Source organism: Mustela putorius, unplaced genomic scaffold (genome assembly GCF_011764305.1).
Source record: "Mustela putorius furo isolate JIRA1106 unplaced genomic scaffold, ASM1176430v1.1 tig00000083_pilon_pilon_pilon, whole genome shotgun sequence".
Lineage (NCBI taxonomy): Eukaryota > Metazoa > Chordata > Mammalia > Carnivora > Mustelidae > Mustela > Mustela putorius.
The window spans coordinates 31,511,367-31,534,132 of record NW_025421273.1 but is presented as its reverse complement, the minus strand read 5'-3'; the positions used below and the strand labels follow the sequence as shown (position 1 = coordinate 31,534,132).

Below are 22,766 nucleotides of genomic sequence, written 5' to 3'. Positions count from 1 at the left end.
CCACATCACAGGTTTTTAAACTTTATTTTTTAAAATGACCCAATCCTAGAATTAAGATTAGTAAAAACTTTCAAATGCACCTATTTTTTCCCTAATACCTTATCCATCCAGAGTGCCAAAGATTATTTAATGTACAGCTGGCAAGAGTGGCCTTCTCCCAAGCCATTTTTTATCTAACCCTTTTAAGGACAGAAATCTGTTGTTATTGGACAAGAGATAACTTTTTAATAAACTAATTTAAATAATCCAATACATAGAAGCATATATTAGAACAGATCTGAAAATTACAAGTAAGCATCTTATCTTTTTTTCCTGAGAACACCATGCAGACCCATCTGCAATATACCAGGATAATAAATTTAAAGCTTTAATAGTCGATAATCAGAACGAAAGTGTTCCAACCAAAACTGACCCTGTATGTTCTAAATATGCTGCTGTTTGATATAATTTAGTAAAAGCACTGTTTCATATGATCACAAAATAAAGGTCTTAATTCAATTTAGAAACAAAAAAACCCACACAACTCAGTTTGTAAAAGTTGCTTTTATGATGTTTGTATGATCTTTCCTATATGTACAAGTCAGAGCAAAATACCTTCCATTACACCATATTTACATTTTTGTTCAGAGTCAGAATAAGAGTAGTCAAAATTTTACCTTCAAAAGAATGATTATGCACAAAGAAAAAGTACAGGAGACAAATGATTACAGGTAAAATCCACTCATGGATCCCAGACTTCAAATTTTCACAAAACCCTCAAGTATCAATTAGGAAACAAGATTTTCCATTAAATAAAACTCAAACTACTAATTCTAATCGCAGCCTTCAAAAAAGAAAAAATGTTTAACAACATTCCTTACAGTAAATCTTGTACATCCTCTACTAGCAGCACTTTATGTAGGACTTTAGTTTATAAATGAAATGACACTCCAAATGATTTTGTTAACAAACTTCTAAAATGAATGATCAACTAGTAAGGAGGGGGCCCAATTTCTGAACAATATATTCAATCCAGTAATCCTGGTAAACTGAATACTTCTTACTACCCCCAGCACCAGAATATTCAGGCTATTTAAATACACCACACCACCCTTCCCCCACGCACACAACTCCCAGTTTTTACATTACCATAACAATAAGCACTGGGAACAATTTAAAGGTCCTTTAACATTAGAAGTGACTTCACCTTACTTAAGACTACTACTTAAATGTCTTTTAATTGCATTTGATTAATACATTCCACAAAGATTCTAGAAGCAGTATTCATCAACCAGAAACTGCACTCTTAAGCGTGGTCCTCATTTCAACTCCAAAGACGGGACAGAAAGGTTGTCACGTTCTACAGAGCAAAAGCACATAATTATAAACTAATGATAAAGAAAAAGTAAACCATTTATATCAAACTCCCAAAAAGGATGCCTCCCTCTTCCTGAGGGAGCAGGAGTTAATGGTAAAATAACTAACTCTAGACCTATAGTCTAGAAAATGCTGAAATTTTCCGCACGAATATTCAGAAGTTTTTAACATTAAAATTCATGCTACTACTATTCACGTACCTAATGAATAGCTAACTTGGATATCTGAAACTAGTCTCACAAACCAACAGCAAACAAAAACAAAAACAAAAACAAACTTCGCACCTCTTTCAACCGCCCTACAACACCCTCAGGTAACCAAGAAGCAAATCTACGACAGCTGCCCTTGGCCTAGGCCATCAGAAACGGCCTAAGGGCAAGGGGGCGGGGGTGGAAGAGCAATAACCAAAAGACCAGATCTTTTTCCAGTGCTACTGTTTCCAAGCAAAACAACCAAGCGCCCAAAGAGATCGCGAAGAAAACTAGAGACACTGTAATCCCGAGAGAAAGGGGTGTGTGTGTGTGTGTGTGTGTGTGTACACACAATCCCAAGAGAAAAGGGTGCGGAACGCCGAGGAGGAAACTATCTCCACGCCTCTTTAAGACCCACAAAAACAACAACAAACCGTAGGGTCTATCTGCGCGCAGAAGCACCAGATGGAGTCCCTGAGGCTGAGACAGTTCAGCCGACATACTCCGTGGGTAGTGGATAAATCAACCGATGATGGGAGGGGAAGGGGGTGCCAAGTGAAAAAGCCACTGAATGGGGGAGACAAAGACTCCGGGAGTGATCAAGTACCAAATCGAAAGGTGAGAGGAAAACACGTGAGAAAAATAATGGAAGAAAAATTAAAAGACAGAAATCTGGTGCCTGGGCTGTGGCAGGTCACTGAGCTACCGAATAGCGAAGGGCACAACAAAGGGGCACGGGAGGAAGAACAGCTGAGGCAGGAGGAGATGGAAAAGCGATGCGGGGCGCGCCGGGTCGGACAAAGCGCCCAAGGCGGTGAAACAAAGGGCCGGGGGTAGAGAGTCGCGGGGGGCAGCGGGGAAGACAAAGCGCCCGGGGCCGGGGACACCGGCCCGGCGAGGAGGCGACGACCGTCCGGGAGGAACAAAGCTGCGCGGGGCCGGAGTACGGGCCCGCGGGCGGAGACGCTAGAGGCGGGCGGAGGCGCAAGAAGCGCGCGACCCGCACGGCGCCCGCGAGCCCCGCGCGCCCGGCCGCACTCACGCCCGCACCCGCCGGCGTCGCTGCCGCCGCCGCCGCCCGCCCTCACGCGCCGGAGCCCGAGCCACGGCGGCGCAGAGCGAGCAGCGCACGGCCACACGCCGCCGCCGCACTCGACGCACGCGACGCCGCCCCCGCGGCCCCGGACGCCAAGCGCGCCGCGGCCCCGAACACGCCGCCCGCCGCGGGCTGCGAGACGCCCGCAACTTTCCCGATTCCCAGCGCTCCGATTCCCCGAGACTTACCCTGTCACAACAGGCGCCATCTTCCACAAACTCTCGCCAAAACTCCAACCCTCGCGAGATTCCCCCTGACGCCTTCCCTGGTCCCTCTCCCCCGCCCCTTCCCTTTTTCCTCACTCCTCGATTCCACCCAGCCCCCGCGCTTCTTTCCCCTCGCAGCCACCGCGAAGAGCCAGACGCCTCGCGCCGCCCGCGGAGTAGGGGATCCTGCTCGCTGCCTTCCCTGGAAACCTACCCAAGCGATGGAGCATGCGCAGACGGCTCCTCTGCGGGCGAGCCCTCAGTGTGGTCCATGGGGAGTGCTCCGGTTATCCGGGTTTTGGGACGCGCCCTGAGGGACGTACGTGGAGACTGAGGAAAACCGGAGGGGATTACAACGGGGACGGGGAATGGAGGGGTCAGGAGGCGGGGCCGAGGGGAAGGGAGGAGGGGTCCTGGGAAAATCTGCCGCGTTTCACAGGCCTAGATGAAACACCTCCTCAAATGGGTGTTTTCCAAGTGGCTTCCCGCTCACTCTGGTTCCCAGCCCTTTTCATTCATTCAGACGTTCATTGGACACCTCCCTTATGCTAATGTCGGCGTTAGATGCCGGAGCTACAGAGATGCCTGGAGTTCGGCGACTGACAAACCTAGAAGTGTCTTCGCTCTATTCGAACCCCCGTGCTTGCGCACGGACGGGATGACAACGTGGGCTGACCTGTCAGAGCTCTAAATGGGAAACTTTTGCAGTTGAACTCTGTACACTTAGATTTCTTCTCCTTGGGTGTGAAATGAGGTCAAGACAAGGCCTCTGGCAAAGACACCCCTACTGTCCACCTCGTATATGCATGCCAGAGCGCTGCGTAGTTTTCTCTAGAGGTGAAATCTGCGTTGGAATGGGGCCCGCACCCGCACTGAAACCACGGGTGCCCCTGGGGCAGAGAGCTGCCTGCTGTGTGAGCCTCCTTAGCACCTCAGCGCCGTCCCCAGCCGTGTGTGAATGCAGGTGGAATGGGGACACACACTGCCCGGGTCCTTCCGTGGGCCTGGCACAGTCGAGGACACTGGTCGCTGCCAGAAACGCACTTCAGGCAACCTAAGCCTGGAAACCCCGGGGCCAACTTGGTCCGTCTGGGCATTTAATAGAAAGAAGGGCCCGAATCCTGACCCCTCCTTCCTACCTGCCACATCCCTTTCTCCACCCTCGGCACCCCAGCCAGCCTTGCCCTTTCAATTCCTAGAGATTCCCAGATCAAGCACTGCCTCCAGTAGGGAGCCCCAAAACCCGGAGAACTGGAATTCTCTGCCGGAGACCTGCTGAAGGCGCCGCAGGATTGGCGCGGCACACGCGAGCGGCACTGCGCATGTGCCCAATGCGGGCAGCCCAGTCAGTCTCACGCTACACCTCCTTCCCACCGCCTTCCACTACTCAACTCAGACACAACACGGGCCGTGGGAAATTTCCTAAACCTCGCGAGAACGCGCCCACAGTTGCCTATGCTTTCGCCCCCAAATCTCGCGGAGCCCAGGCGGGACAGGTGTTTGTCTAGTGCAGCTCCCGGCGCTGTTCGTGCCGCGCGTGCCCGGGCGGCTGGCGGCTGGCGGCGGGCGGCGGGCAGCGGGTGCGGGCGGGGTGGGAAGGGAGGGACTTGCCGCGGAGGCGGGGCGGGTGGGCGCGTGGCCGGGAGCTCTAGGCGGAGGGCTGGTGGAAGGGGGCAGGACGTCTTGCACACACACGCCGCGTGACACTTTGTGGGAGAAAAATGGGTGGCGGGATGGGCGGGCTGTAAAGAAGAAGGGGAAGCCAGGAGATGAGAAACTCCTCTTGGTGCAGATGGTAAGAGGTCAGACTGTAGGGCAGGAGGAGCCCCAGGCCGAGCCCCCGGGGAGGTTTCCTGTCGCCTTCCTCGAGACTGGTACTTTCCTAAAGTGTGTTTGACGCCGCGCCCCCGGCCTCCGGGAGCTGACGGTCCCAGTGTCGGGTTTGAGTCATCTCTCTGAGTCACCTAGTCTGGCCACCACTTTAACTTGGTTTGAAACAAGTTCGGATTTCCTTACCTACTCTCTTCTAGCATTTGGTTTTCTTTCTGATCTACCCGCTGGCATCGCGAGTGGAATAGATCAAAAATACAGCTCTCTGCGCTCATGCATTGTAGCCCCGTATAGATTCCGCCCCCCCCCCTTCAAGGGCACAGTTTAAAAATTTATTTCCCCTAATCTCTTCCTAGCCTTTTGAAATAATTCCTATATATGAGTTTCTGTTCTTGTGTTTTGTTTTCCTTTCCTCCTGCTAATAAGAGTTAAAATACTGGCTTTTTTTCCCCTTCACTTTCCATGTGTTTGCTGAAATACTCATTCCATTTTAGGTATTGTTTCATCAGATGCTTTTAGCTACGACTGCTTTAAGTGTATCCTTCTTTTGAATTATTTATTTGTCCACTGAATTCCTGGTTACAGTCTTCAATCAGGCACATTTCAGATTGCCCTGGTGTGGTTTCTTTACCAGCCCAACCTGGCATTTCCTAGGAGCTGGGGGCTCACAGATCCACAAATGTGGAATTGAATTGAGTTTTGATTTTTGGAGGACAGTGAGTCCCCTAATAGAAGCTCATGTACTACTGGATATGAAGCGGACAGGAAATCAGGTTTTCGAGTCGTTTTCAACGTTTTTAGTTATGTGTGTTGATGTGTGTGTGTGTGCATTTTCCTATCCCTTTGATTAAATATTTCACAGAGGGAAAAAAAAAAAGATGTAAGGACATTTAATACAATAGCTCGCTGCAAATTTGCTTTGGAATGGAGGACAATGCCCAAGGGCAGTATTCTGTAGAGTCTTCATCCCAAGAAGACGGGTCAGTCATAGTCTAGTCCAGGCCATTAATTTAACTTGGAACCCTGGTCATCTGAGAACCCCAGCTTATTCAAAAATATAAAACATTAAAAAGGGAAAATGGAAGAAAAGGATTAAGTGTGCAAGAAGAAAAACATTGACCAAATGAAATTATTTCCTTGGTCCTATTTGCTAAAAAATTATTTTCTAATAGAAATGATGGACTTGGCCTACCATCCCAGTAGAATTAACTGCAGAACTGTCAATACTTTATTCCAATCATTGGGTAACACTGAACTTACAAGCAAGTCCAGACAGCAAGTTTAGAGTCCCTACCACTTCATGTCAGGCACGATCTTTAGTGGTTTAAGAAGCTAGATAATGCAGAAACCTCAGGGGACTCCCTGGCTAACAGTCACAGACCAGTTGCTGTGTAATTCTAGGATAGATCTATGAGTTTAAGGGCATTCCAGTACCATGGAAGGAGCACCTAACTCTTGACTGATGGATGCTAGGAAACCTTACAGAGCAGACTGTTGAACTGATTCTTAGTAGAGGGGGGCTTGAGAGGACCATCAGAGAAGGAAGAAGCATGAGAAGCGCAGGAAGCAACATGTTCAGGCTCTGAGGTGTGAAAGAGTATCTTGTACTCAGGGGAACTCCAGGTGGGGGGTTGGTGCATGTAGAAGCAGGGGGTAGGCATCCTAAGCGGGGTCACAAGAAGAATCTGGAGAAAGGTCCTCAAAACTTGGCATCAGAATCCCAAGTCCCCCTCCCTAACATTCTAAATGAGGAAATCTGGGCTGAAGCCTGGGAATAGGCATTTCTGGCAGGCTATAGCAGGCTGATCAGGGATTCTGAAGCAAACTGTCCATGAGCCAAACTTGGAGAATTTTTAAAAAATAAGCAAGATACTAAATACTAAAAGGAGTGAATTTCAGAGCCCCTGAGTGTATGTCCAGTGGGCATGTGAAGGAGTTAGTGGCAGTAAATAAGCACATTCACGAAGGGAGCATGCTTTGCTGGCCTGGCTGAAACCCTTTCAGTGATACATTTCAACATTGCTCTTATTCAAATATTAAGTTACCCCATCTTCTATTAAAGAGACACAGTAAAACATTGAATATTTTCTGGGCAGCCTCATAATGAAAAACACGGGCTCTGGCACCACGATGCATGGGCTCTGACTCTAATACCTCGGACAAGTTACTGCCTATTGTTAATGCATGAGTTTCCTCTCCTACAAAATGTAGATAATAGCCCCTGATTCACAGGGTTTTCATGGGGATTCAAGATGTTTATTACGTCATGAGGATTCAAAGTGTTGATATCTAAATCACACAGAATACCTGTCACATAATTGCTGTGGTAGTATTAGTTTTTATCATTATTATTTTTATTTAATAAATCCATAAGTCTAATAAAGGTATTATACATGCTTTGCAAGAATTGTCAACACTTCAAAAATCAGTATTTAAGTTGCTGAATACAGTGATGATTTTATCCAGGTTGGCATTAATCCACTTCTTTACCCTATCCTACTCAGAAATAGCAAGATCACTATTATTTTTATTCAATGTTAAGAGGTGCACATGTCCCAAAAGGTTGAGAAACCTGCTGTATATGGCCAATGAGAGCTTCTTGGACTGTAAAGCAGGGTTTGGTGTGATTGGATCATGAGGTAACTGTATGCCTAAGAAAGGCTGACTGACAACTCATATTAGAAATTAGGCTCCTGGGTGGCTCAGTCGTTGGGGGTCTGCCTTCAGCTGAGGACACTATCCTAGAGTCCTGGGATGGAGCCCCACATCAGGTTCCCTGCTTGGTGGGAAGCCTGCTTCTCCCTACTCCCTCTGCTTGTGTTCCCTCTCTTGCTGTCTCTCTTTCTCTGTGTCAAATAAATAAATAAAATCTTAAAAAAAAAAAAAAAAGAAAGAAAGAAATTAGGAAATTATGGGGTGTCTGGGTGGTTCAGTCGGTTAAGTGTCTGTCTTCAGCTCAGGTCATGATCCCAGGGTCCTGGGATTGAGTTCCCCCTCTCCTATTCCCCCCACTTGTGTTCTCTCTCTCTCTCTCCCTCTCTCTTTCTGTCTGAAATAAATAAATAAATCTTTTTTAAGAATCAGGAACTTTTTCATAGAAAGAAAATACCATATGATTTCATGCATATATGGAATTTAAGAAATAAGATAGATGAACATGGGGGAAGGGAAGGAAAAATAAGATGAAAACAGAGAGAGGAAGACAAACCATAAGAGACTCTTTAACTATAGGAAACAAACTGAAGGTTGTTGGAGGGAAGGTCAGTGGGGGGATGGGGTAATTGGGTGATGGGCATTAAGGAAGGCACTTGATATAATGAACACTGGGTATTATATGCAACTGATGAATCTCTAAATTCTACCCCTGAAACTCATAATACAGTATATGTTAACGAAATTGAACTTAAATAAAAAATAAGAAAAAAAGAAATTAAGAACTTTTACCCCAGAGAAATTTTTTTCTTTTTTCTTTTTTTTTATTTGTTTATTTGAAAGAGAGAGCATGACCAGAGAAGGAGGGAAAAACTGACTACAGACTCCATGCTGAGCAGGGAGCCTGATGAGCTCAATCCCAGGACCCTGGGACCATGACCTAATACAGAGGAAGATGCTTAATTCAGTCCCCCCAGCACCCTACTCCAGAAAAAATTTCTTAACTTGTGGTTTTCATTCATCTTTATAAGTGTGAATCCCCCCTTCTTTAATAACAGTCTCCCCACTGTTTTCTACTACATATTAATCAAGGTTAATAAAGTGTGCAGGGGATTGAAAGAATGTCAAGGATTCCATTAGACTATGTAATTCTAGAAGGAAAATAAGAATTAAGAGAAATAAAGAGGGGGAAAAAAGGAAAGAGAACACTGAAAATGAGTCATGGAGTGGGCTTCAGGAGAACTTGAGGAACAAAAATAAATATTCACTCTTTTTTCCAGTTGTGTTTGATTTTCACAGGATTCTTAGGCCCTGGGAATTTGATTTTCTTTCTTTCTTTCTTTCTTTCTTTCTTTCTTTCTTCTTTCTTTCCTGGGAATTTGATTTTCTTTCTTCCTTCCTTCCTTCCTTCCTTCCTTCCTTCCTTCCTTCCTTCCTTCCTTTCTCTTTCTTTTTGCAGGCCCAAAGCTTTACATACTTGCTAATATATGCAGCAGTTCAAGAAGGTAAAGTAAGAAAAAGAACGGGCCATTCACTCAAATGATGTGGAACGTGAATGGAATCAAATGCACTTTTAGTATGTACAAATCTAACATTTTGTCAAAATTTTTCATAGCTAATGTAACTGGAAGAAAATCCTTCCATTTGTGATTGATATGCCTTGTTCTTTTCAGGATATAAAGAGGATAAAGTCAGTTTTATAAAAAATGACAAAATGACAACACTGTACAAAGTAAGACAATGCCGCATGAATCAAAATACCAGTTATTTGTTTACAAGGGAATATATATAAATTTTGATTTCCTGAACTTTTCCCTTTGTCATGTACCCTATACTGCAATGGTTTTCGGTTCTCTGTTGAGCACCCATAGTTAAAAAGACAGCTGGGATATGAAGGAAAAAGACAGCACGGGACCAACTCTACCATGGACAGTAGGCACTCTGTCCGTGTTACCTCTTTAGGAAATTCGGTCACCCATACTGTTGCTCAGTTTGGTTTTCTTTTGTTTGTTTGTTTTTTTGTTTTTTCTGTTAGATGGACTAGTACTACCTCCCTTAGGGATTTGCTGCACAGATCAAACTAGATAATTATATCGATGATTAAATGAAAAAAATTGTTTCTCAATAAGTTCATTGTATTTATTTTTGATTGGCACATTTATTTGTAAAAATTTGACTATGGTTATATAGGAAATCAAGAGAACAGAAAAAGATCCCTATGTTTTTCTCCTCTGGCCTGTGTTACCATTAACCTTGGGCCTTATCAGTTTTTCAAAGAAAGCTTACCAGAAAGGTTTTACTCTTTGCATCTGTGTTACTTTGTGTCACAGATAGTGTAATGATAAGTATCAGCTGGTAGATATGACCTTTGTGGCTAGCACCCTTGTCCAAAATAGACTAAGATCAACTTTGGAGCCGTCTATTCAAGCACTGGCAAATAGTGAGAGATATCAACTCCTATCTTGTGAAAAACCTAGCTGTGTCAGAGACAGTTGATTAACTACGAATACCCTCGAACATCATAATCAAAGGTGTACATTGTCCCTTTTAATAGTTACCATTATATCACGATGTCCATATTTTTTATTTTAAATATTTTAAAAATCGTAATTATGTCAACATGTAAGACTCAAAAAAAAAAGAAGATCTTGTGAAATTACTGCGGGAAAAAGCTATCTAAGATACTTTTTAATTTTTAGGCGATTAATAAATGTTGAGTATGGGCTTAATTTTATGTGAGAGGTATGTTTGAAAAGTTTCATCTCAATTCATAATGATGTATTTAATTTGTAAAGGGCATTTAGAGAAACTCTGTATTTAAAGGTATCTTTAAAGACTTCATGTTAGGGACATCTATCTAGCTCAGTCAGTAGCGTGTGTAATTCTTGACCTTGGGGCTATGAGTTTGAGCCCCATGTTGGGTATAGAGTTTACTTAAAAATAAACAAACAAACAAATAAATAAATAAATGTCAACATGTGTTTTTAAGAAACTAAATAAAAAATTTAAAAAATAAAGACTCCATGTTATGATTATAACTGGTATTGTTGTGTATGTAGTTTTTGTTACTTAAATGATTATTTAACTAAATTCTATCATGATTAACATCCTGTGAAAGCTAAAATAAGTTAAGTTATATTAAGGTATTGTGAATATCCCACTAGTGGAAAAAACATTTCTCAATATCTTAACTACAAATTGCCTCCCTCCCATCTAAGTACTTTGGAAAGATTTGGAAATTTATGCATGCTGCTTCTTCTTTTTTTTTCTCTCCCAGCTTTCCAAACACTTGGCTTAAATTTTACCCTCAGAGTTACTTTTGACTTCAGTGAGAGTTATAAATTATCGTCTGGGAGAAGCATTTGGCTCCCACTTTTCAAGTCTAAGGTTCTCCAGAAATGTTCTTATGAAATGTGAGTCTGATTTTCACCACACAGTTTTACCTACATAGCATCATATTTTCCTTCACCAGCAAACACTAAGTATTTTATTTTTAACTTAGCAAAGCTATATCTGTATTTGCATGGTACTTTCCAAGTTTCCGAAATAGGCAACAAATCAAAGAATCTAGGCAAAAAAAGGGACTTAAGAACTGAAAGATAACTTCTGAAAAACAGATTACGTACAGAAGCATTTAGTTTTATGCAATAGAGGGTTTTTGAAAAGTTGTATGCCAATGTAACATGTAGGCAAACAGCTTTCTATTTAAAGGGATACTATGATATGCAATTTGTGAATCAACGGAAAATATAATTGAATCGACCCTGTCCCAAGCCTTCTCATAAATATCATCTCAATCAGTCCTCAGGACAAAGAGGAGGGAGGGGATTTTATTCCCGGTGTTTTGTTTGTTGTTTGTCTGTTTGTTTCTTTTAAGGTGGGGACAGAGAGAGAGAGAGAAGCAGCAGAGGGACAGGAAGAGAGATAATCACAAACAGGCTCCACGCCCAGCACAGAGCCCAAAATGGAGCTTGATGTCACAACCCCGAGATCATGACTTGAGCCAAAATTAAGAGTCGGAAGCTTAACTGACTGAGCCACCCAGACACTCCTTTATTCCTGTTTTTACAAATGAGGTTCAGAGAGCATTACTTACACAAGTTATATCTCTAGAAGTGGAGTTAGACTGTCAGTGAAGTTTTTTTACTATAGAAATTAAAATGATTTTATTATTACAAGCTGTTAGAGAATATCCTATGTCAAATACTCAGTAGCTGATTATAATTTTAATAACTTATTAATGAAAATACAAATGATAATGAATTCAAAAAGATTTATTTTTAAATAGCCATTTATATGAACTAGTGAATGGCTAAGAGTAGGTAGCCAAAGAAAGGAGACCCAATACCCTTGTAGATTTTTTGGTGTAATTATTATTTTATTTTATGTGTAAAGATTTTTATTTACTTATTTGACAGAGAGATAGAGAGCACAAGTGGGCAGAGCAGTAGGCAGAAGAAGAGAGAGAAACAAGGCTCTCCACTGAGCAGGGAACTTGACGCAGGGCTTGATCCCAGGACCCTAAAATAATGACCTGAGCCAAAGGCAGGCACTTAACTGACCGAGCCACCCAGGTGCCCCAAAGTAGGATTATTCTTTTAAAAAGTAATTTACCAAGGATACCACAAGAAAAACACTAAATATAGACACAAAATCCTCAACAAAATACAGATGGTCCTTACCTTAAGACGATTCAACTTACAATTTTTTTACTTTATGATGGTGTAAAAGAGATACACATTGGGTACAACCCATACTTCAGATTTTGAATTTGATCTTTTCCCAGGCCAGTGATACATGGTATGATACTCTCTTACGATGTCGTGCACTGGCAGCAAGAAGCAGCTCACAATCAGCCATGCAATCACAAGGGTAAACAACTGATACACTTAGAACCAGTCTATGCCCATACAATCATTCTGTTTTTCACTTTTAGTATGGTAGTCAATAAATTACAGGAGATATTCAATACTTTATTATAAAGTAGGTTTTTGTTAGACGATTTTGCCAGCTATAGGCTAATGTAAATGTTATGAGCATATTTAACGCTAAGCTGTAATGTTTGGGAGGTTAGGTGTATTAAATGCATTTTTGGCTTATGGTATTTTCAACTGATGTTGGATTTATCTGGACGCAGCCCCATCATAAATCAAAGAAGATCTGTACTAGCAAACACCAAGCAAACCAGGAATAGAAGGAAACCTGTTCCACCTAATAAAGGGCATCTATGAAAAATCCAGAACCAATATCATATTTAAAGGTAAAAGACTGATGTTTGTACACTAACATCAGGAAGAAGGCAAAGATTTCCATTCTTAACCACTTTTATTCAACATTGTACTGGAGGTTCTAATCAAATACTTTGGCAAGAAATTTAAATAAAAAACAACTAGATTGGGAAAAAAAGCAAAAACGGGGTGCCTGTGTAGATCAGTTGGTTAAGCGTCTGCCTTTGGCTCAGGGCATGACCACGGGGTCCTGGGATCAAGCCCCACATCAGTTCCCTGCTTAGCAGTGAGTTTGCTTGTCTCTCTCCCTCTACCCTCCCCTCGCTCATGCTCTCTGTGTCTCTCTCTCAAATAAATAAATAAATAAAATCTTTAAAAAAGAAAGAAAAGAGCAAAACTATTTTTATTTGCACATGACATGATCTTATAGAACATTCTAAGGATTCCACTAAGAAAGTATTGGAACTAAAACAGAAGTTTGGCAAGGTTGTAGGATCTAAGATCAATATACAAAAATTTATTATATTTCTATATATTTGCAATGGACAAAGGAAAAATAAAATTGAGAAAACAATTCCATTTACAATAGCATTAAAAAGAATAAAATACTTAGGATAAATTTAATTTTTAAAAGTTCAGTTCTTGTGCTCTGAAAACTACGAAACATTGTTGAAAGAAATTTAAAAAGATCTAAATAACTGGAAAGGCATCTCATGCTTGTGGATTCAAAGAATGATTATCAAGATGGCAACACTCCCAGATCTGTAGAGTCAACATAGAAACTATCCAAATCCCAACTGTCCACTTTGCAGAAATTGACAAGCTATTCCTAAAATTCATATGGAAATTCAAGGAAACCAGAATAGCCAAAACAATCTTGAAAAAGGACAAAGTTGGAAGATTTACACTTCCGCTTTTCAGAACTTACTACAAAACGGTAGTAATCAAGACTATGTGGTATTGAAATAAAGTAGACATACAAAGCAATAGAATTAGAATGAGAGCAGACATAAGCCCTCACATTTGTGGTCAATTAATTTTCCAACATCAGTGTCAGAGCAGTTTAATGGGGAAAGAAATAGTCTTCAACAAATGGTGTTGGGATAACTAGATATCCACAGGCAAAAGAGTGAAGTTGGGCCAGAACTTCACAACGTATATAAAAATGTCCTTGAGATCAGAGACCTAAATGGGGGGGTGGAGAGGAAAGTGACTGCTAAAACTGTAAAACCCAGAAGAAAGCATTAAGGTAAATATGCATGACCTTGTACTAGGAATGGTTTCTTAATCAACAAAAGTATAAGCAATGAAATGCCCAAAAAAACAGATAAATTTATTTCATCAAAACTAAACTTCTATGCTTCAAAGGACACTCTCAAGAAAGTGAAAAAGACAACCCACGGAGTGGAATAAAATATTTGCATATCATATATCTGATAAGGATCTAGTATCCAGAATATAGAAAGATATACAAATAGATACACAATTCTTAAACTGACTAAGAAAAACTACAACCCAATTTAAAAACAGGCAAATGATTTAAATAGACATTTCTCCATAGAAGACATGGAAATGATCAATAAGCTCATGGAAAAATATTCAACATCATTAACCATCCAGGAAATGCACATCAAAACCACAATCTGATACCATTTCACACCCCCTAGGATGGCAGTAACCAAAAAGACAGATAAGACAAATGTTGGCAAGGAGGTACAAAATCAGAACTCTCACACATTAATGTGATGGAAATATGAAATGATGAAGTCACTTTGAAAAACAGTCTGCCAGTTCCTCGAATGGCTAAAGGTAAACCCAGCAATCCCGCTTCTAACTGGATGGCCAAGAGAAAAGAGAATATATGTCCACAAAAAAGCTCATACGTGAATAGGCATGGCATCATTATTCATAATAGCCAAAAACTAGAAACAACCCGAATGTCCATCAACCAATGAATGATTAAATGAAATGTGGTATATCTATAGCATAAAATACTACAAGCTTGCAAAAAGAAATGAAGTACCAATACCACAACATGCATATATCTTGAAAATATGCCATATAAAAGGAGTCACAAAAGTCCCATATTGTATAATTCTGTTTATATAAAATATCCAGAATAAACAAATCTAAAGGGATAAGAAGTAGTTAATAGTTGCCTAGGGCTAGGGAGTAATGGGTGGGGGGTGACTGCTAATGGATGAAGGACTTCTTTGGGAGTGACTAAAATGTTCTAAAACTATGGTGATGATGGCACAGCTCTGAATATACTAAAAACCCTTGAATGTTCACCTTTAAATGGGTGAATGAGATGGTATGTGCGATGTGTCCCAATAAAACTGTTAACCCAAAAAAAGGCAGAAAAAAATCAAAATGTAACTTATTCAAGTACGTGGTAATTTTTGTCTTAGTCATATGCTGATATAAATGTTTGAGTGCAGGCGAATAAATAAAAAACTCCATAGAAAATTAGGGAATAATCATCACTGTGTCAGTTGATTTACCCTCTAGCTTCATTTCACAAGAGGACTGATCCTATTTTAAGATAAAAATCATAGTTGAAATGATTGCGTACCAACTTAAATCCAAGGACTTCCTGCACAGGATGATCCCATTTGATCCTCCTACACCCCAGAAGAGGACTCCTCTCAACCTCTTTAAGAGCTAAGGAAGCTGTGGCCCAGAGAAAGTAAGTACTTTTCCTTATCTTCCTTATCTCAGTTACAGATAGAGCTAGAATCGGAATGCTGGGGGCGCTTCTGACATTTCCTATAACCTGTCCTATGCTAGGCCTGCTGGGTCACTTTCTCTTTCATTACTGTTGGTAGATTAAGATCCTAAGGCTGAGACTTGTAGGGTAATTACATGATAGGTATGTTAATATTACCTGGAGAACCTAAGAATTAGGAGGCCATCTCTAGGCCGCTGGAGAGAGCTGGTGATGGGGTGGAGAGTTGTGGAGGGTTGGAGTTGGAAATGGAACTTCCTTATTTTCAAATGTGCAGGAAAGGATGAGGGAACTGAAAAGAAAATCCCCACAGTTCCTTCCAGCTCTGAAGTTCAGTCAGTTTAAGTCTCCACCTGAATGGCGCTGAAGGTACCCGGAATACAGGTCATTTCTTTCCTCTCCTGACTTAGTCTTATCCCAGGATCCATGACTGAAGTGTCTCCCTCAGGGCTCCAATGACTACAACTTCATCAGGAAGTGTTTTTCAGATTTTTTCCCCTTAGTTGCACTCTGCTGGCAAAATGCATGCAAGAATTACCTTGGCAAATTTATTTCTTCTATGCTTGTTTAGAAAAATTATTCTTAGGATACATATTTAATTTCAGGCTATACCACGTCTACGTCTTGTCCTTTGCTAAAATTGCCTTTCAATATGTGACAAATTGTAAAAACCAATTTTAAAATATTTTGGTTATTTTTAGAATAAATAATATGTACACAAGGAACAAAATTTAAAATCCATAGTAGTGAATGTGCATGGAGTTGCCAGATCTAGCACATAAAAATACAGGACACAAGTTAAAGTACAGTTAAATTTCAGATAAACAATAAATAATTTTTTAGTATGAATTTGCCCCACCCAGTATTTGGGACATATTTGTACTAAAAATTATTTGTTATTTATCTGAAATTCAAACGTAAGTGGGTATCCTGCATTTTAGCTGGCAACACTCAATGGCAGAGAAAAGTAAAAATCCTTCTGGGGGTGCCTGGGTGGCTCAGTGGGTTAAAGCCTCTGCCTTTGGCTCAGGTCATGCTCCCAGGGTCCTGGGATGGAGCCCTGAATTGGGCTCTCTGTTCAGTGGGGAGTCTGCTTCTCTCTCTCCTCCGCCTGCCTATCTGCCTACTTGTGATGTCTCTCTCTGTCAAATAAATAAATAAAATCTTAAAAAAAAAATCCCTCTGGCTGAGCTCTCCAGGGACCCAGTCAGTTACCCTTTCGAAAGGAAATTCTATAACCAATTTCTTGTGTATCCTTCCAGGAATATTCTATAATTAACTTTCTTTTTTGCAGCAAAGTTATCAAGCCTCAGTACAAAATAGAACTTGGAAAAAAGATTCTAAACCAAATATAACAGTGTCTGTGTTTTTAATCTGGACTCATGACAGTTGCTAAAGAAACTCAGCAGAGGCTATGTGATGCACAGGGGAGGGATTTCAGTTCATACCAATGGGGTAGTCTTGAGTATGTTGCTTAATGTCTGGGATTATCTGCAAAGGAAGAATAGTATTAATGCTGCATACATTTGTAGTGAGTAATAAATAACACATGTAATGTATATGCAAAATGCCTGGCACAACGTAGGCGTACGATGGGCAGAGCCCCTCTCTGGATGTTTTAGGGTACTCATTCACCTGTAACTTTCTTGAGAAGTTCATCATAAAGGCCACTGTCTGGAAACACAGGCCAGATAAACTAAGTCTGTCTCAGTAGAATCTTCTAAATTTGCCATTGGCAGTTTTCTCCCTAAGCCTCTATCTCTACCAAATACATCATTCAGGGTCCTGATGGCTCAATTTATTCTAAGCCACTTTCACCTCATTGAATCTATTCCTCCATCATCCATGGATAGATTCAAAAAAAGTATTTAATGAACACCCACTCTGCAAGGCACCGTTCTAGGTACTGGGGAAACAGTTTCGAGCAAGTGAGGCAAGATCACTGCCCTCATGTTCAGAGATGGAGACGTAGATAATAAAAAGGTAAATAAGTAAGACTATTTTAAATAATGATAGAAATTATGCAAAAAATTAAACAGGAGGGGGAAATGGTAGGGACAGGGTAAGTTTGACTTTATTTGGATCAACTGCCCTAGTAATAGTAAATTTCTTCCATCCTACTTAAGCTGCTCAAAGTACTTTAAATTGAAAAGCTTTTGAACAATCCAAGTAGAGAGCAACAAACTTTACAATTTTAAGTTTAGACTCAGCAGTATATAGAGACCAAGGTCTTTCTACCCTTCTTTGGAAAGGAAAGTCTCCATGGGAAAAGGAAAAGTGATAAGCATTCAAGTTTTGAGTGCAAATTATGAATGAGCAAAGCCTCAGGCTGGTTATTAACATTTATAATTCACCCACCCCCAGAAACACACACACACACACACACACACACACACACACACACACGGTGCTAAAAGTTGGCTGTTTCCACACCCAGATCAGAAGAGGACAAACCAGATTTGAATCCATTTTTCTGTGTTTTTACTTGTGCCAGTTAACCTATAATTTCAAGCCATTTCCATTCCTCCCCAAACCATGCTTCTTCATTAAGAAGTTTTCATTAAAAAAAAAAAAAATTACTCTAAAGGAAGTTGGGATATATTGAGGTTTGGCATAAATAATTCAGCATCTTTAAAAAATCACAATATAATAACTTCCCACTTAATTTTGCCTGTTAGTTCACATATTATCAGAGCTAATATTCAGAGATAATTACCTATTTGTAATGGGAGTGATTCCTACATTATTTTTAAAGCAGCCTTTCTCTGCTTGCTGTTTGCCAGAATAATGCAATTCCTGTTTGTGCATTATAAAATTAGTACAATTTAGATGAAGAAAATCTTTTTCTTTGGTTCCTCCCAGTGAAATGATGCACTTTCATGATGATTAAAAGCAAAACAGCTGAAAACGCTATATTAGTTCACAAAAATTTCTCAGAATAGTGTATTAAAACTGAAACTGACACATTACGGAGGTGGTAAAATCTACTCACATTCAATTATTTATGGGCAGAAAAAGGGTTGATACCATCAGTGTTTGCAGACCTACACAATGTGTTAACTATGATATTGGAAATAAGCCTGAAATTTAGGGTGAATCGTCTAGATAAGGATGTTCTTCTAAGTGGGTTTAGAGATTTGATTAATTATTGGACTCATAAAATTAACTAAGGTGTAAAATGAGAAATACCGAAGATGATATTATATTAAACTTTGCTAAGATAAGAATCATTTTGAAACATGACTCCTTTTCAGCTTCTTAGTTGACTCTCCCTCCCCTGCTCCTAAGGATTTTATCTTTTGAGATATAAGTGTATTTATTTCATTGCCTCATTCTTTTTTTAGAGCTGTGTGTGTGTGTGTGTGTGTGTGTGTGTGTGTAATGGGAGGGAAATGGGGTGTTACTCCAGGACAGGCTGCATATCTTGCAGCACTAAAACAACATTCCCTGTTCTACTTTGGTTCTTGGAGGTCTAAATTTTAAATAAATCTAAAATGGGCAGTCTTATTCTACTTACACTCTTTCTATAGATTTACTTCTTTTTTTGTTTTGTTTTGTTTTTATTTTTGTCTTTTTATTATTATTATTTATTTTTTTAGTGATCTCTACACCCAACGTGGGGCTTGAACTCACAACTTGAGACCAAGAGTCACATGCTGTACTGACTCAGGTCAGGTGCCCTCAGATTTACTTCTTAAAAGTGTTTTTTTAGAATATTATTTTGTATGTCATAACTCCACTGGTCTTCCTGCCTCTGAAATGTGGATTTTCTTGACCTGGTGATAGCAATTTTGGTTTTGTATAGGCAACAAGTTAAAACCTTGTTGTTCTCTCCAAAACCTGTGTTCACCCCAAATCAGCTTCCACAGTTAAGAATACTTTAATGAAGGGTACCTGGGTGGCTCAGTTAGTTAAGCATCTGCCATTGGCTCAGGTCATGATCCCAAGGTGTTGGGATGAGTCCCACATTGGGCTCCCTGATCAACAGGAAGCCTGCTTCTCCCTCTCCCAGTCCCCCTGATTGTGTTCTCTCTCTCTCTGTGTCTCTCTCTGCCAAATAAATAAATAAAAGCTTAAAAAAAAAAAAAAGAATACTTTAATGTGCTAAGAAACAGACTTGTTAAGAATGCTGCTTTGAACTTAAGTTTTATAGGAATTTATAAACCAGAATGTTTCCTCAAATTATGATTACGTTGGACCAATCTTAGTTATTAAGAAGATCCTTTTAATACCTCTTCTTCCTCTTCATTCACTGGAAAGCGTCTGGTCTCTTTTGGAGTTTGCCCATCTCGTGCAAATCTCCTGTAGGGTTTGCAAAACTGCAACCCATAATCCCCTCTTGAAAAAACACACTGATTATTTGTGCTTATGCTGGTTCCAAATATTACAATAGTTTCTGGATTTTTGCCACATTCCTCTCTAGATGGTCATTTGGGAGACTTTGTTTATAATGTGTGTTTTGAATGAAATTTTAAAATTCCAAGACCACAGGATGTAAGACTCAATTGTGGGTTAAACTTAATTTTGCATTTTTTCAAAGAGGCCCTTCTTAGATTACAACAATAGCAAACATTGAATAGAAAATGAGAGAAGGTATGTTTTTTTCCAAGGATTAGTGTATGAAAGAATATAAGAGAAAGCATGCTATTTCCAAGGATTAGGGAATGTTTTCAAAATGGCCTATAGTGTTTAGTTGGTGGCTTAGGTAAATTAAAACATTAAGCTGTTTTATGGATATCAGGAGAAACATTTCTTTAGTAATTGCGGTACTTGTGATTTTAAAATCAGAAACAAGACCCTGAATTTAAAATAGCAATCCCCTACCCCTGCCCCCCAAAATTGCTTAAGTTCTTGGGGGGATAAACAGTATAATAACATTTTTAAAAATTTAAGGCAATGTTAAAAATATAAAAGCTCTTTGGGGACTTTTTCCTTCTAATAAATTCTATTTTTTCCCCTTATACTCTTTGTTTATTTTAGAAGCTGATGCTTGTTAAAGAACCCTCAGAGATTCGGGGACAAAATAAATTGACTTTTCAAAAAAAAAAAAAGACATAAATGGAAACTTCTTGCATCTGATTACAACCTTCCGGAAGTTTTTTTAGCTTTACAAAGGATAGACTCAATAAATTGGTGCCTCTCACTTTCGTTGTTTTGGGGTCTGGCTGTCTGTTACCACTTGGATGTATTCTTTGACTCTGCACTCTTATCAAACAGAAAACAGTGACCATAGCAGACAAGGCCAGCATCCTCTATCCACTGTAAACTGATGGATCTCTCCTCAAAATGTTTCAGTTTACATTCTCTCTATAACTCTCTCTCTCTCTCTCTTACACACACACACACACACACACACACACACACACACCAGTGATTTCTATGACATAACCTTTCTGGAATTCAATAAACACAGGCTATGCAACACGGGTTAACCACTTGTCTAGGAAAGAAAACAAGCAGACAGTTACCCACAGAACACATCTTACATTTAAGCGTCTATGTATGCCAAGAAAGTGATCCAAGAAAGTGATCGCTTTTAGTCCCTGCCTGAATAATAACAGGACCTTGAAAACACTATTGCTATTTTAAATGGATGTTGCTTGTTAGCAGAATGCAGAATGAATTATGGCCTCTATATGAAGCTCTTTTCTTTTATTGTTGACCTTGATCTTCAGAGAGGGTGTGGTAGGTAGCCAACTACGAGTGCAAAGCTTACATTAAGTACATAGAAATATATTCTACTTAGAAAGAAAATAGAATATAAACATTAATGTCACTGGTTAAAAGAAAATACTCATCAAGGCAAAGAATAAGATATTAATAGTGCCTGTATAGCAGCCTCCTTGAAACTTAGAAATGGTAGAGAGTAAGTACCTTCTTTCCCTAAGCCACCTGACTAATATTGAGCCTCATCAATATTGTCCTAACACAGGGACAACACCCACGACTTGATGCTTCGCAGCCACATTTAGCAATGGACTTTAGGCCCCGGTCTATTCTCAGTGATGTGGAGCAGAAGAAGAAAGAGCATAGTCAGAGGTAGGTAGGGTGTGTGGGATGAGTGTGAACAACAGCCTTATGTTTTGTAATTACAGTGGGAGATCAGTGTGCAAAATATTAGAAACTTTTCTATTTTAGAGAAGGTACAACATCGGGAAGCTGCTGTCGATTACAGAAACTTGTCTGTCAAGGAGTCAAATTAGTCCCTCTAACCTCCACTTACGACATATCCCAAAGAAAGATCTTCAGTGCATGCAGAGGGAATATTTTATCTCCATTGCACCCTTATGAACTCACTAGGGCTCATTATTCCAGGTGCTTTCTTAGCAGATATAAATGGAAAGAATCTGTTTCTCCATGATGGATATCAGATAAGCTCTGCAGGAGTGAAGTGGCTTCCTAGGGTTGTACAATTATATGATGCCTTTAATTTCACCCTTGGGGCAACTCTGCAGCATCGCAATCTGAATGTGAACGCAGCAGAAAGACCCAGACTGAGGAGGCAGGGAAGCCTTTAGGAGGTTCTTTTCTTCCCTTCAAACATCCTTGAATCATATTATGACTAGTTGAGCAGGACCAAGCTGCTGGACACCCACAGCCATCGCCTCTTCTCCAATCCCCAAGTCAGCCGAGTAACTGATTCCTGGAGGTAGCACAACTGAAAGAGATGGAATGGGCTGCCAGCAGAGTGGATTTTGTCATAGAACCAAGCCCAAGAATTGGGTGTAGTAGGAGCGAGTGTGCCTTAGGAATTCCTACTCATTCTTCTATCTCTTGTGCTGCTATCAGTCTTTCCTCCCATTCCCATCACATCAATGCTTTCTGATCTTGCACCCAACACAGTGCAAACAATCTCTGTTTTCCAGAAAAACAAATGCAGAGCAACCACACTGTGAAAGGGAGAGAAGTAGCCCTCTTCTCCTCACACACGTGCATGCACGCAGTCACGCATACCCTCTCTTCCTGGATGACAGCCGTCCTTGTCACTTCACCCAACAAAGTCCTTCTCATGGAGGAAATGTGGAGGCAATGGAAGAGGAGAAAAATGATCTTGTCATTTCCCCACTTCAATGTTGTCAATTATGTACAGCGTTTCATGCAAAGTCCAAAGCTAGTGGGTCCAGAGGAAATGTCTGGAGGGGATCATTCCTAAGAAGGGCAAAGCCTGGTGAACAGGGCAACACTCACCCAAGGACTCAGTGGTTCTTCCTTGATTCTTGTCTCTTCATCACCAACCCTATCCAATCCATTGGCAAGTCTCATTAGGTCTACGCTCGGACCACGCCCCACATCTCCCTCACTCTCCCCACCACGTCGAAGTCACATCACCACTCTCCAGGTACCTGCATTACCTGCCCACCATCTTCCTACTTCTACTCTACCCTCCTCCCGCCCTCCCAGCCCATTCTCTATGGGATATCCTGGTGTGCTCTCTTAAGACGTAAATCGAATCATAAGCATGTGACTCCAATTTAAAAC

General features: G+C 40.7%; 1 protein-coding gene across 4 annotated transcripts in view; it reads right to left on the bottom strand.

Moving 5' to 3' along the window:
- The window catches only part of RBPJ (recombination signal binding protein for immunoglobulin kappa J region), a 216,405-nt gene that overhangs the window by 104,452 nt on the left and 89,187 nt on the right, over positions 1-22,766 (bottom strand). For 2 of the 4 annotated variants that reach the window (XM_013061512.2, XM_004762655.3), the window contains exon 1: positions 2,832-3,057. The exons of 1 other annotated variant lie outside the window; for it this stretch is intronic. Coding sequence is in view for 2 of the 3 variants with exons in the window: in XM_004762655.3 (XP_004762712.1) it covers positions 2,832-2,851 (20 nt within the window). In the remaining variant the exon portion in view is untranslated. One more of the 4 variants, XM_045076214.1, reaches the window with a different exon arrangement.